The sequence below is a fragment of the Tarenaya hassleriana genome, unplaced genomic scaffold (genome assembly GCF_000463585.1).
Source record: "Tarenaya hassleriana unplaced genomic scaffold, ASM46358v1 Cleome3, whole genome shotgun sequence".
In the NCBI taxonomy this organism is placed as follows: Eukaryota; Viridiplantae; Streptophyta; class Magnoliopsida; order Brassicales; family Cleomaceae; genus Tarenaya; species Tarenaya hassleriana.
In genome coordinates this window covers 7,691,185-7,704,299 of record NW_010966177.1, presented here as the reverse complement: position 1 = coordinate 7,704,299, position 13,115 = coordinate 7,691,185, and the positions used below count along the sequence as shown (strand labels likewise).

The 13,115-nt window shown below is 38.5% G+C and overlaps 3 protein-coding genes and 1 pseudogene across 3 annotated transcripts; 1 reads left to right on the top strand and 3 right to left on the bottom strand.

Annotated features, from left to right (window-relative positions):
* The first annotated feature begins 832 nt into the window (after positions 1-832).
* Positions 833-2,354, top strand: LOC104819932. The gene is made up of 2 exons (XM_010550240.1): positions 833-1,425; positions 1,688-2,354. Exons 1-2 carry the CDS (start codon positions 1,133-1,135, stop codon positions 2,070-2,072), a joined length of 678 nt encoding a protein of 225 aa, XP_010548542.1. The 5' UTR covers positions 833-1,132; the 3' UTR covers positions 2,073-2,354.
* A 458-nt stretch (positions 2,355-2,812) lies between these two features.
* Positions 2,813-3,556, bottom strand: LOC104820198 (annotated as a pseudogene).
* A 540-nt stretch (positions 3,557-4,096) lies between these two features.
* Positions 4,097-8,681, bottom strand: LOC104820196 (54S ribosomal protein L24, mitochondrial-like). The gene is given in 2 exon segments (XM_010550564.1): positions 4,097-4,532; positions 8,291-8,681. Coding segments are annotated over 2 exon segments (633 nt in total). The 5' UTR covers positions 8,488-8,681.
* Positions 8,682-8,761: 80 nt separating this feature from the next.
* Positions 8,762-13,109, bottom strand: LOC104819931. The gene is made up of 2 exons (XM_010550239.1): positions 12,287-13,109; positions 8,762-12,170 (listed from the first exon to the last, which is right to left on the bottom strand). The coding sequence occupies exons 1-2, from the start codon at positions 12,895-12,897 to the stop codon at positions 11,561-11,563; spliced, it is 1,221 nt and encodes a 406-aa protein (XP_010548541.1). The 5' UTR covers positions 12,898-13,109; the 3' UTR covers positions 8,762-11,560.
* Between the last annotated feature and the right edge of the window lie 6 nt (positions 13,110-13,115).

Below are 13,115 nucleotides of genomic sequence, written 5' to 3'. Positions count from 1 at the left end.
AATATTGAAAGTTAAAAAAAAATTTAAAATATCAACATTCATATAATAAAATAAAATTTTAATTTATAAAAAATTTCAAAAACTTATAATTACTTAATTTATCAATTTTTAATTCAATTTAAAATAGATTAATTGTATTAATATTTATTATAAATATAGTTTTACAAATTCGAGTTGAAATAAATGAATCGAAAAATATAACAGATTTTCTAACGCTTTTATAAAGATAAATATTTATTTGAATATATAGATCATCCGGATTTTTAATAGATATTTTGAAAAATAATTTTTTTCTAAAAATGAAAATTTTAAATGATCAGTAGAAGTTTAGTTTTGAAGATTTTTAAAAATATAGTGTTAAGATTTTCAAATAATTTATTAGATATAACTGCACATTTATTTCTAATAAAGGAAGATAAATGCATGTAACTTTGATTGTATAATATTTTGTATACTTTTTGAAATGTGAAAACTACTCATTTTAAGACAGACAAATATATTTCTCTTTATTCCGCAAAAAACGTGCGAAAAAATAAATAAATCAGACATTAATACGATTAGTGGAGAATGGATAAGGTCGAGATTCCTTGTGACAACGACCACGGAAGTTTCGGTAACGAGGACAAAACGGAGAGTTAACGGAGACAGTCCCAAAACGTTCAGCCATCGACACGTCATCAAGAACGTGTGAAACGTTAGTGTCTCCGTCAGTAGTCAACGGACGAGCACTGGCTATATTGAGAACATGTGCGTATACATACATGCATACAAACATACACGTAGTAGTCCGTAAGTAAACCTATATATATACCATTTATTTATTATAAATATTATCCACGTCCTTCCTCTTATCTTATTCCGTTCTTCTTTGCCGGTGTCTGCCCATCTTCTCTGGTTTTCATTTCCTTTTCTCCTGTGAATATTTTTTTCATCTCCTTTGTCTGTTTCAAGAGAGAAATCTCTTAACCTGCGGACCCAGAGGGAGAACGGTGAAAACGAAGAGACGGGCAAATCGCCGGTTGATGACAATCCGACTGGTGGAAACAAAGTAGAGATCGAGGTTTCGGTTAGCCGAAGGTCAGCGGAAACTTTGTTCTCTGACGAAGGAGTCGGAGTTGATCCGCCGGAGAAGATGGAGGTTTTGGTGGGTCCGACGTTTGGGATCGGAGCGGCGTACGTTAGAGGAAGGAGCGGCGTCGCGGCGCAGGATAAGGCGGCTCTGTTCATGGCGGAGGAATCCGTTCGGGATGGGGCCCGGATCGGGTTGAGACGGCGTGTCGAGGAGTCGCCGGAGAAATCGTCGGAGAGTTCATCATCGATCGGAACTCCGGGAGAGTGCAGCGAGAACGAGGAGGAAGACGACGCCGTTTCATCGCAAGGAGGATTGGGTTCCTTCACCGCTCTGGAGGATTCTCTGCCAATAAAGTACGCTCCTTTCATCCGTGCAATTACTAAAAAAAACAAAGTTTCCATTTTTCTTTCTCGCTTTCTGCAAAATTTAGAGAGGTAAATGGATCATACATAATTTTCTTGGAATTAATTTTATTAATTGATCTGGGTTTTCGCAATATTGTCTAGTTTATTAGTTTAGATCATTGAAACCGAGAGTTGAAAATTCCTTTGCATGTTTGGTTTTTTTGGAACTCGACGATTCATCTGTTTTGTTTCCATCATCTGTCGGATTCAGGCGAGGATTGTCGAATCATTACATGGGGAAATCGAAATCGTTCGGGAATCTAATGGAAGCGAGCAACGCGAAGGATCTGGAGAAAGTGGAGAATCCGTTCAACAAGAAGAGAAGATTGCTGATTGCAAACAAGCTTAGTCGGAGGAGCAGAAGATCGTCGCAGTTCTACGCTTGGAAGAACCCTAATTCCATGCCTTTACTTACCCTCCAAGAATCCGACGGCGATGATCATGAAGAAGACGATGACAGTGACGGCGACGATGATCGACCCAAGTTGCAGGAGGAGGAGGAGAAGAAGAAGAAGAGGAGTGATATGATGTCTCAGACTCAGAGCTGTTTTTGTCTGAGCAGTTTGCAAGAAGAGGAAGACGATGACCATCAATGACCATTTTCTCTGTGTTCTTTCGAGTTTGGTGGGAATAAGAGAGAAGAGATTAGGGCAGGGGAGGTTAGAGAGATAAAGTTTGCAAAAAGGTTATTGGTGATGTTGTTTATTTAATTGACTGCTTATGCTTTCTATTAATCCTAATCAGTAATAACGCACAGTTAATCAACTTTGTCTCATCCTTTGGTATATATCTAATTATATGAAATGTATACTCTATATGTATAGATACACAATCTAGGGATGGATGTAAAACGGGTCAGTTTGGTCCGAGTTCGTATAGCTTTTAGTGTTTTGAGTTTGGATTCGTGTCGGTCCAAATTTTTCGGGTTTATAAAATCAAGAATCAAGTCCAAAGTCCGATCGGACTAAATCGAAATGGCCCAACCCGTTTAATACATTCTTTATATAATGATAAAAAGAAATTGTATATATTTTTTAAAAGTTTAATAGATTTTGGGATTGGTTCGAAACCCGATTTCAACTTGGCACGAAAACTTCAGATCTACAAATTTAGACCTAAAATCCGATATTTTTTGGGTGGTTTCAAACTTTCAGAGTACTTCCGACCAAAATTGAGACACTCTTTAGACCGTTCTATTATCTCTTATCACTCTCTATACCATTCTTCTAAGCTTTACTATGGCATGGGATCTTTAAAGATAACTCAAAAGAAACAAGAGTTCTGAAGTGTTTTGTTTCCGAATCTAAACTAAATAACTCCAAAAAAGAAAGAACATTTAGGCATCAGCTGCTAGCCAGCCGTGATCATCTTGGTTTGATCCTGACCCTTCTTCCAGAGAATTCCCATCTGTTTCTTTCTCTCGCCCGCCTCTCCGTCCGTACATCTTCCTCCTGGCTTCCTGACGAGCCTCCTTCTTGGCCACCTTCGTCTTTGAACCCCTGGTCAAACTTGGCTTCGTCCTCTGGAGTGAAGAATACAGCCTCCATCTGACCGAGCTCCTCGTACATCTTCTCCACCTTGGCTTTCCACTTCAGACCCATCTCTGTGTCCATATTACGGTACGGCGTTTTCAGGAAGTACTCGTCTATCCCACCGGCTTTGTCTATGCAACGGAGAGCATGGGTCGTGACTTTCACCCGGATATGGCTGTCGAATATGTAGCTGAAGAGCCGTTTCTCCTGTACGTACGGTTTCCAGCATCTCCTTGACCTGTTCTCCCACCCAAAAAACAATGCATACTTACTGAAACTAATGATCGAAGAAAACTCACACGGATTCAACTGTCTTTGAACAGACGAACCAACCAAATCACCAAGAATATCATTTACCAACACAAAGGTACCATCTTTAGCATTTGGAGTTCCAAATAGTGAACTAACACATAGAAGAACTCCACTTGAAAGACTGAACGGCGAGTATTATAGCAAGCATCGCTCGGTTTCTTGAATCATCGCAATTCCACTTGCATTCTGTAGCCATAATTCTAGCAAAGAGATTCCCACTTGCTTTCTGTAGCCATAATTCTAGCAAAGAGATGAAAAAACGTATATAAAACTCATGCCACAGAAGTAAAGCAGGGGAGCTACAGAAATGACGTCATGCCCCAGAAGCTGGGGGACTAAACACGACCCAGAAAGGTAATCAAGGCACTGAATTGGATACACACCGAATAGAATCTTAATCAGCCACATTTTCGAAGCTAACAAACAGTTCAAAACAAACCCAGATCCAAGCATCCAAGCTAGCCGTCAAAAAGGACAATTTTTTAAAAGTTTAATAGATTTTGGGATTGGTTCGAAACCCGATTTCAACTTGGCACGAAAACTTCAGATCTACAAATTTAGACCTAAAATCCGATATTTTTTGGATGGTTTCAGAGTACTTCCGACCAAAATTGAGACACTTTTTAGACCGTTCTATTGTCCCTTATCACTCTCTAGACCATTCTTCTAAGCTTTACCATGGCATGGGATCTTTAAGGATAACTCAAAAGAAACAAGAGTTCTGAAGTGTTTTGTTTCCGAATCTAAACTAAATAACTCCAAAAAAGAAAGAACACTTAGGCATCAGCTGCTAGCCAGCCGTGATCATCTTGGTTTGATCCTGACCCTTCTTCCAGAGAATTCCCATCTGTTTCTTTCTCTCGCCCGCCTCTCCGTCCGTACATCTTCCTCCTGGCTTCCCCACGAGCCTCCTTCTTGGCCAGCTTCAAGTCTTTGAACCCCTGTTCGAACTTGGCTTCGTCCTCTGGAGTGAAGAAAACCGCCTCCATCTGACCGAGCTCCTCGTACATCTTCTCCACCTTGGCTTTCCACTTCAGACCCATCTCTGTGTCCATCTTACGGTACGGCGTTTTCAGCAAGTACTCGTCTATCCCACCGGCTTTGTCTATGCAACGGAGAGCATGGGTCGTGACTTTCACCCGGATATGGCTGTCGAATATGTAGCTGAAGAGCCGTTTCTCCTGTACGTACGGTTTCCAGCATCTCCTTGACCTGTTCTCCCACCCAAAAAACAATGCATACTTACTGAAACTAATGATCGAAGAAAACTCACACGGATTCAACTGTCTTTGAACAGACGAACCAACCAAATCACCAAGAATATCATTTACCAACACAAAGGTACCATCTTTAGCATTTGGAGTTCCAAATAGTGAACTAACACATAGAAGAACTCCACTTGAAAGACTGAACGGCGAGTATTATAGCAAGCATCGCTCGGTTTCTTGAATCATCGCAATTCCACTTGCATTCTGTAGCCATAATTCTAGCAAAGAGATGAAAAAACGTATATAAAACTCATGCCACAGAAGTAAAGCAGGAGAGCTACAGAAAGGGTTTTTTACTCAAATGACTCACTTGGTCGGCAAAATTGCAAAAATAACCCCAAATATCTATTTTTACTTCAAGGGATGACCCTCTAGGTTTAGGGTTTTAAAAAAAAAACTAAAATGACGAAAAGACTAGTTTGCCCTTAAAAACTTGAACACGTGGCAATTCTTTATATAGTGAAAAAAACTTTCGAAAAATTTATTCTCTCACTTTTTTTAAAAAAAATTCAAAACTTATTTTTTTTTCTTTTTCTCTCCAAAGAGATGTCGTTGGCGATTCTAACAACAAATTTTTCAATTTTCGTCTTACACTCTACATATTTCTCTACTATGGATCTCACATTCCAAAATTGAAGAATTTGAGAATGCATGGAAAGTGTTCGATAAAAATCCTCAGAGAAATTTTGGCTCTTAAAACGTCATACTGGTCATATCGGTCAGACTTTAGTCGTACTGATCAGATATTGGTCAGACGTTCACAATTTGGTCAGCCGGTCACACTTTGAGTAAATATGACTTATGTTAAGAGATTTTTTTATATATAGAATTAGATCACCAAAACGATGAAATGTATTAACCCTTGTACAACTTTTTGAATCGTTTAAACTTAATTTAGACTTTTATTTTTCGTGTAAAAATGGTCATACCGGTCACACTTTGATAAGACGGTCAGACATTGGTCATACAGTCAGAATTTGGTCAGATAATCAGACTTCTTTAAAATTGATGAATTTATCATTTTAAAAGTATTAATTGGTATAATAATAATCTCATACAACACGTTTTTTAAATTTAAAATCGGTCAAACGGTTAGACTTTGGTCAAACGGATGATACTTTGGTGAGACGATCAGACTTTGGTCATACGGTCAAACTTTGGTTATAACGATCATATTTTGATCATATCATTAGACTGATCATATGATTATACGAGCCAGACTAGTCATACTTTTTCAAAAATGATGAATTTACGAATTTAAAAGTGTAGATCAAACATGTTCTTCTTATATTGAATTTTGGCTTATTAGGGTTTCGCTTCGATTCGATTCGAAGGAACAATATCATTTAAGCTTACACTCGTCAAACTTTTCCTCTAGAACGAGATCCGACACACCAAAGTTGAAGAATTTGAGAATGCATGGAAAGTGTTTGATGAAAATCCTCAGAGAAATTTTGGCTATCGAAATGGCACATCGGTCAAACCGATCTGATTTTGCTTATGGTGCCAAAAACAACAATGTCATCAACAACTCATTCCACATAGACATAAAGTAATAGTAGTGTTTATGTAACATATTGAGTCCAATTGACTTATGTCGAGAGATTTTTTTTACGTGAAATTAGAACTCCAAAACGATGCAAAAGTAATCTTATAACCCCTATACAACTTTTTAAATAGTTTAAATTTAATTTAGAACTTTCTTTTTCGTACCCAAATGGTCAGACGGTCATACGGTCAAACCTTGGTCAGACCTGTTCAAAATTATACGATTCATCGTTTTAAAAGTGTTAACATTGTAATAATCATATCGTATGATAGATTTCTCAAGTTGAAATTGGTCATAGCAATACGGATTAAGCACCTTTTTTGCATGTCAATATAACTCTTTCCAAAGAAGACCTAAAGTACTAGTAGTGTTTGTGTAACACATTAGAACTAAAAAACGATGCAGTAGTATTTTTATAACCCCTATACAACTTTTTAAATAGTTTAAATTTAATTTAGACCTTTTTTATCGTACTCAAATGGTCAGACGGTCATACGGTCAGACGGTCATACATTGGTCAGACGGTCAGACCTGTTCGAAATCGCATAATCCATCGTTTTAAAAGTGTTAACATAGTAATAATCATATCATATCATAAATTTAATGAGTATGATCAGTTTGACCACTTTGATGATTATGATCAACGTTACAAATTTTGCGAGTATAACCAGTTTAACCAATTTGAAAAGTATGACGAGTTAGAAGTACGACCAGTTTGACCATTCTGACACGTATGTATGACCAGTTTTTCGAATTTTCCCATTTTGACGAATTTCACGTATTTAACGATTTCGACTAGTTAGAATAACGTGAATCATGGTATTGTTGATGCATATATCATATTTGCTTCATCTGTATCATCTAGATTAAATATAAAGATAACAAAACAACAAATCACAAATCCAAATTTAATAACGAATTTTTGAAACAATATTTATCTATTATTAAGATTTGTGTGTAATCGATGAAATGTCCAAACTTAATATTGTTTTTTCACAACAAATTAGTTGAAAAATAGATTGGAAATGAAGAGAACTTAAAGATCAGAGAATGGGCGAGAAGAGAATGTAGTTTGTTCGATATATGCGGATGGAGAGTGAGAGAGAGAGAGCTGGAAGAGGAGAGAGGGTTGAAATATTTTTTTAAAATGAAAATATTAAATAAAAAAAAAGGATATTTTTGGAAAGATACAATTATGAGGTTATGAAATGATGTTGGTTTAAAAAAAAAAGAAGGGAGGTCATGCCATGAAGTAAAAATGACATTTAAAGTCATTTTTGCAATTCACCCACTTGGGTCGCAGCTATTTCAACGTACACCACCGGAAAAAAACGAATTTTTTTTTTCAATTTTAACCTACTTTTCGGTTGAAAAAGTCCGAAATACCTTTTTTTTTTTTTTTTTGCGACCTTATTACGACTAACATATAACTGATATACCACTAAAATAAGACATACACCTATTTTAGAATCAATTGTAACTATATTTAGAATTAATTACGAAGTCGTAATAACGAAGTTGTTTTCGAACAGATAAATATCGTGTATTCATTAAGGGTAATTTCGTCTTTAAAAAAAATTTAATGTATTATGTTTTTTGTGGTGTAGGACGTGAAATAGGTGCCACCCAAATGGTTCATTTGAGTAAAAAACTCCTACAGAAATGACGTCATGCCCCAGAAGCTGGGGGACTAAACACGACCCAGAAAGGTAATCAAGGCACTGAATTGGATACACACCGAATAGAATCTTAATCAGCCACATTTTCGAAGCTAACAAACAGTTCAAAACAAACCCAGATCCAAGCATCCAAGCTAACCGTCAAAAAGGACAATTTTTTTGGAAGAAAAGCAATGATAGAGCCGCGAGAATCGAAGCCTAACCAGAAATAATGTATCGAAGCATTGAAGAGAAGACAGGACACCGAATCTTAATCAGCTAACAAGCAGTTCAAGACAGAAACTCAGATTTGACCAAAATCCAGAGGAGCAGCCGAGCTAGCCATCGATAAGAGTATAATTTCTCAGCTTTATTCCAAAAAAAAACCACTAATCAGAGAGCAGACGCAGCGACCTTATACCCACAGGACATTCGCATCAAGAACATCTAGATAAACATATACAAATCAAAACAGATTTATAGAGAGAGAGAGACTTGTCGCCACCATCCTCGCTGACACGGTTGCCGAACTGGATATGACGGCCGGCGAAGAGGCCGCGTTAGGCTCTGTTCAACACGATTTTTCTGTCGGGAACGCAATTCTTGAGCTTCTCTTTGAGCCCAGGTGCCAAATTCTCCTCTCCCACCACCTTCATCACCTTCTTCATCATCTCCTTCCCTCTACACGCCATCTCTTTCCTACTACTAAAAAAATCAATGATCTAAAAATCCTCCCTTTTCCCCAAACCGTAACAAGGGTTTTTTCTCAATTCCAACTATCGGGAAACGGTTTTCGTCGGAAATGGATCGGAAGGTCGGGAATCGATTCGCGAAGTCAAGGGTTTAGCAACAGCAGGCTAAACATGTGATTTTACTCAAATGATCCACTTGGTACGCAATATTTATCCGCACAAAAACAACTTTGTTATTACGACTTTATAATTAATTCTAAATACAGTTACAATTGATTCTAAACAAGATGGTAAAAAATTCATCTATCAAATTTGATATATATACACACACAACCACGCAGATATTACAAACACAGTTCATGAAAAAATGAAAATATTATATTCTTTCCTCTAATGGACTCTCTCGTGTTTCTGACTTGGTCTCTTTTCCAACGGAAAGCCAGATGGACAAACACGACATAACATTGACCTGCAGCCAATCTTGATTCTCCTGTCCCCTTGGAACTGTTCCAGGGTTTCCCAGGAGTTGGGCTCTCACCAGTTGGAAGGGAGGATAGGTTCAATGAACACTGCACCCAAGAAGCAAAATGCATGAAAACAAACATATAATTAATTACACCTTGTGGATATATGCAATGATGATGTGAAATGCAGCATCTCATTGTCATTTTTCATAGCTGTGACCACAGACTTTCTAGGCCATTTTTTTCACAAATGGCAAAAATGAAACCTGGCAATATACAAAGTGAATCTAGCGTCATTTATTTGTACTTCTTTTGCTTTACGTGAAGTTATGGTCTATGTGATCCACAGGAGGAGTATACAGTAGGAGATGAATGGCTGAGACTGAAAGATATGGCGCCCTATGAGCAGAGCCTCTGCATAACCCTCTTCTCAACAACTGCCGTTGTCGTCGTCTTCCTCCTCGCAGTCTGGAGTTTCAATGAAGCCATGGATCTATACATATAGTGGCATTATCCCTTCTTTGTAACAACAAAATCTCTCCTGTGTTGCACATATTCTTGATGATACATTCCAGAGTGAGAATTTATGACATGTTGTAACATTGGAGTCACAATGTCTCTTTGCCCATTTCTTGTTGATGTGCATAGAACCAGGGGTACCTGTGATCTGTAAGAACAAAAATAATCATATGGATCCCCAGGAAAACTGTTGAAAGCAGCAAATATTGATTCTTTTGGCATTTAACCATCTGAAAATCCATCAGTGTTGTTGCGATGGAGCCAATTCCAGGTCTACGAATAACCAAACACCTCAAGTTTTGTGCAGTGAACTCCAGAAGATGGAGGGTAAGGTGTTGACTTGGCCGTCAAGGCAAGTAACCACAGTATACGATTAACCTCGCATATTGGCCAAGGAATCTTCTGCTCTTCTGAAACTGAAAAAACCAATTAAAGAAGAATTCAGACAAATGAGATAAAAAAAAAAGGACCAACCCATTTCGTATCCCTATCTAGTGGGGGTGTTGGGGAAGGGAATATACTAGGCCACCTTATCCTACATTGAACCCTACATTTCAATGTAGGGAGGTGGATTCGAACCCACGACCTTAGAAGGTAAATGGTTTTACCCCTAAGCCAAGTCGGCCTTTGACAAATGAGATAAAACATCTGCAATAATAACTGAAGAAGACAAGAACAGGAAGAAACACGAACCAGACAAGTTTTCGATATGTCTCCATTGCTGAAGCTAAATATTAGCGTTCAAACAAATTCACAAGCTCCTTAGTCACAACACAAGCATAAGGATATGGTATAACCCGAGATCAGATTATACTGGAAAGTGTTTGCTGGTACTTTGAGAGACTGATGAATCTCCTAACTTTGGAGTTTCGAGGATCGAAATACCTCCAAAATATGACCAAACTTCTCTGATACTTGATTATTCGGGAAATCGTCCTTTTATATAGAGCTACAGAACCATAACAGTAAACCTTAGTGTATACTCTAACAAGGAAACACATCAAAAGGAAACTAAATAAAAGTCACATATCTTAGAAGATCATCAAAGACGTTTGTATGCTATGAAGAAGTCCAAGAACAACTTACCAAAACATAGCCCCCCTGTCCACAGAGTAGCCTGCAGCTCCGAGCTTGATACTTGCCAAAAAATGGCACCTCTAAAACTGCACTGAAGCTATATTTGTTAAGCTCCATGATCCTTCAATTCATGGGTTGAATTTGAGTTCACCTGCTTAGTGTCTTTAACAGTGGCTTACAGGGCAATGATGCACTTGCTTACATTGTAGACATAAACGAAAGTAGCAGGCATAACACATTCTGAGAAGAGAAATCGATCAAGAGAGACAACACAAGTTTCATATCAAAAAATGATATGCAGATACTTTTCTTTGGCGGTCAGTTAAAAGTCACCTGGTCGATAATCTGACAGTGTTCTTCATTTTCTGCCAATGTCTTCATGCATGAGGGGTCACAACTTCGGGCAATAGTGAGTGGTTTAAGAAACATATATAAACGGAAACTTGAAATGAGACTCCTCAGGAACAAGAAACAGAACAAACTACCACTTGAATGCAAGGTATGCCAATTCCTTGAAGACATTGAAAATAACTCTTCCATTAATAAAACAAAAATGCAATGTCAAGTGGATGTCAAAGTGTTATTAAGATATGAACCCTAAAAAATTCTAAGACTAGGTTACACACAGAGCAATACTGCAGCTATTACATGGTTGCATTGTACCTTTCACCCTGCAAAACTTTCTCAGGTCTCATTATTGGCTGAGACAGAGGGATGGATGGCCAGTGACTGCTAATCTTACAACATTGGAACCGATGGCACGTATTAGCTATGTTCAGCTTGGGTTTGCAGTCTAAAATAATCTACTAGCCTGTCCCAAGTCTGTTGCTGCCAGACGGGAATGTGTTTTTTTCAGCTCCGAACTCATAACTTCATCTTAACAGAGTATGCAGGGGAGGGGAGCCATCTGGTCCATTACGGATGCAGAAAGTTATGAATCAGTCATTCATAAAAAATTCAGTCACCGAATCAAGAATAGGCTGACTTTGTAAAACCAACATACAAAGATTCCTTCACACCCCAAATTCTCGTTCCTCGAACAAACGCATGCAAATTCTTTCCCGCAGCAATGGCCAGTCTTCGCCAAGTTGGTGTGGATCTAACTCCATTGCAACTCTAAAATCGAGCAGAGACACTGAATGTTGATCTTGTGTTGTGTCTAAAAGCCCGTTGCTATATTGCAATTGCAAATTATTACGCTGCCACATTCCATTTACAACCCTGTTTTGAACCTGCTGCATGTCTAAAGCTTGTTTCCCGAGATTTCCATTCGTGGACCTAGCTCCAACCAAGTCTACGCATGATTTTATCAGCTTCTTCAGGTACACGTCCAACATGTTACTCAACATATTGGCACACTCCATTGAAACTCCTCCAAGACCCTGTGCTACTGCAATATTTTCCATCCGTTTTCTCAGCATCTCTGTATCAGATAACCCACCATTGTCATAACAACTAGTTAGGTCTGGACAGGTAGAGATGTGAACAGTTCTGCAGGCTCCACCAACACTAGCCGAACAAAATGGAATTCCTAGAGGTGCAGTTAGAGGACTTCTCGAGAGATTTAGGCTAGCTTGCTTCTCTTCCTCTTCAAATCTTCTACGAAAACGTGACTTTTCCCACCTTTTAATAAGACGAGAAAACAAAGAAAAAATCATGAGTTTAGACTTGTCCACACAAATCATTAACGGACCAAATTATAGAACGTGTGACAGAATTTTTTTTGTGTCCGAAAATACATAGCAGGACAGAGAAATGAACCATCTCTTTCATCGTCAAGTTGGCTTGCTCTATGATGCTCAAAACGACCCAAATCCCCATTTTCCACATTGATGGTACCGTTGTTGTCTTCTCTACACATGGGCTGATGCAACAGACTTTCGACCTTCCCATTTTGGCCTAGAGGACTAGACCTGTCCCTGATCTTCCTGTCACGCACTACAGACCTAACCTTTCGTGGGGACATGGGCAAAATCCCATTTGGACATGCAGGATCGTTTTGATTATGGTTAGGGATTAAAGATCCGCCATGTTCTTCTCTATTAGAACTCTGAACAGTTTTTACCAAAGATTTAGCAGGGTAACCCGCTTCATGAGCTGGCGGTGGGAACTTGGCCAGGGACGAATTTCTCAAAATCGAACGGATCAACTGGTTGTGTAGAGAAACATTCTCCCTCCCTAACAGCCGGTGACACAACTTATCAAACTCACTCTTAGTAAGCTTCTGACTCAGAAACCTGCTCAAGTAATAAAAGTACCTTCTAGATTTTTCAACCCCAATCTTCTTCAAAATCTGGGTTTTCAGCTCACCAAGATCAGTTCTTGGGTCTTGAGATCGTTGCATTGCCATCCAAAAACAGAAATGTTTCTTTTTTTTCTCTTCCACGACAAAACCAAATGAACAGTCAGACAGTGCACCAATGCACCCCCTAAGTAATTATTATCCTTCACTTGAACCAATCTGACTCGTGAAATTCGCCACTCCGTAAATGCAAATCGGTTGCTTCACTAACCACATCTCAAAAACTCAGTCAGAGCTTGAGTACAGACCGCATGAATTTCAGCAGG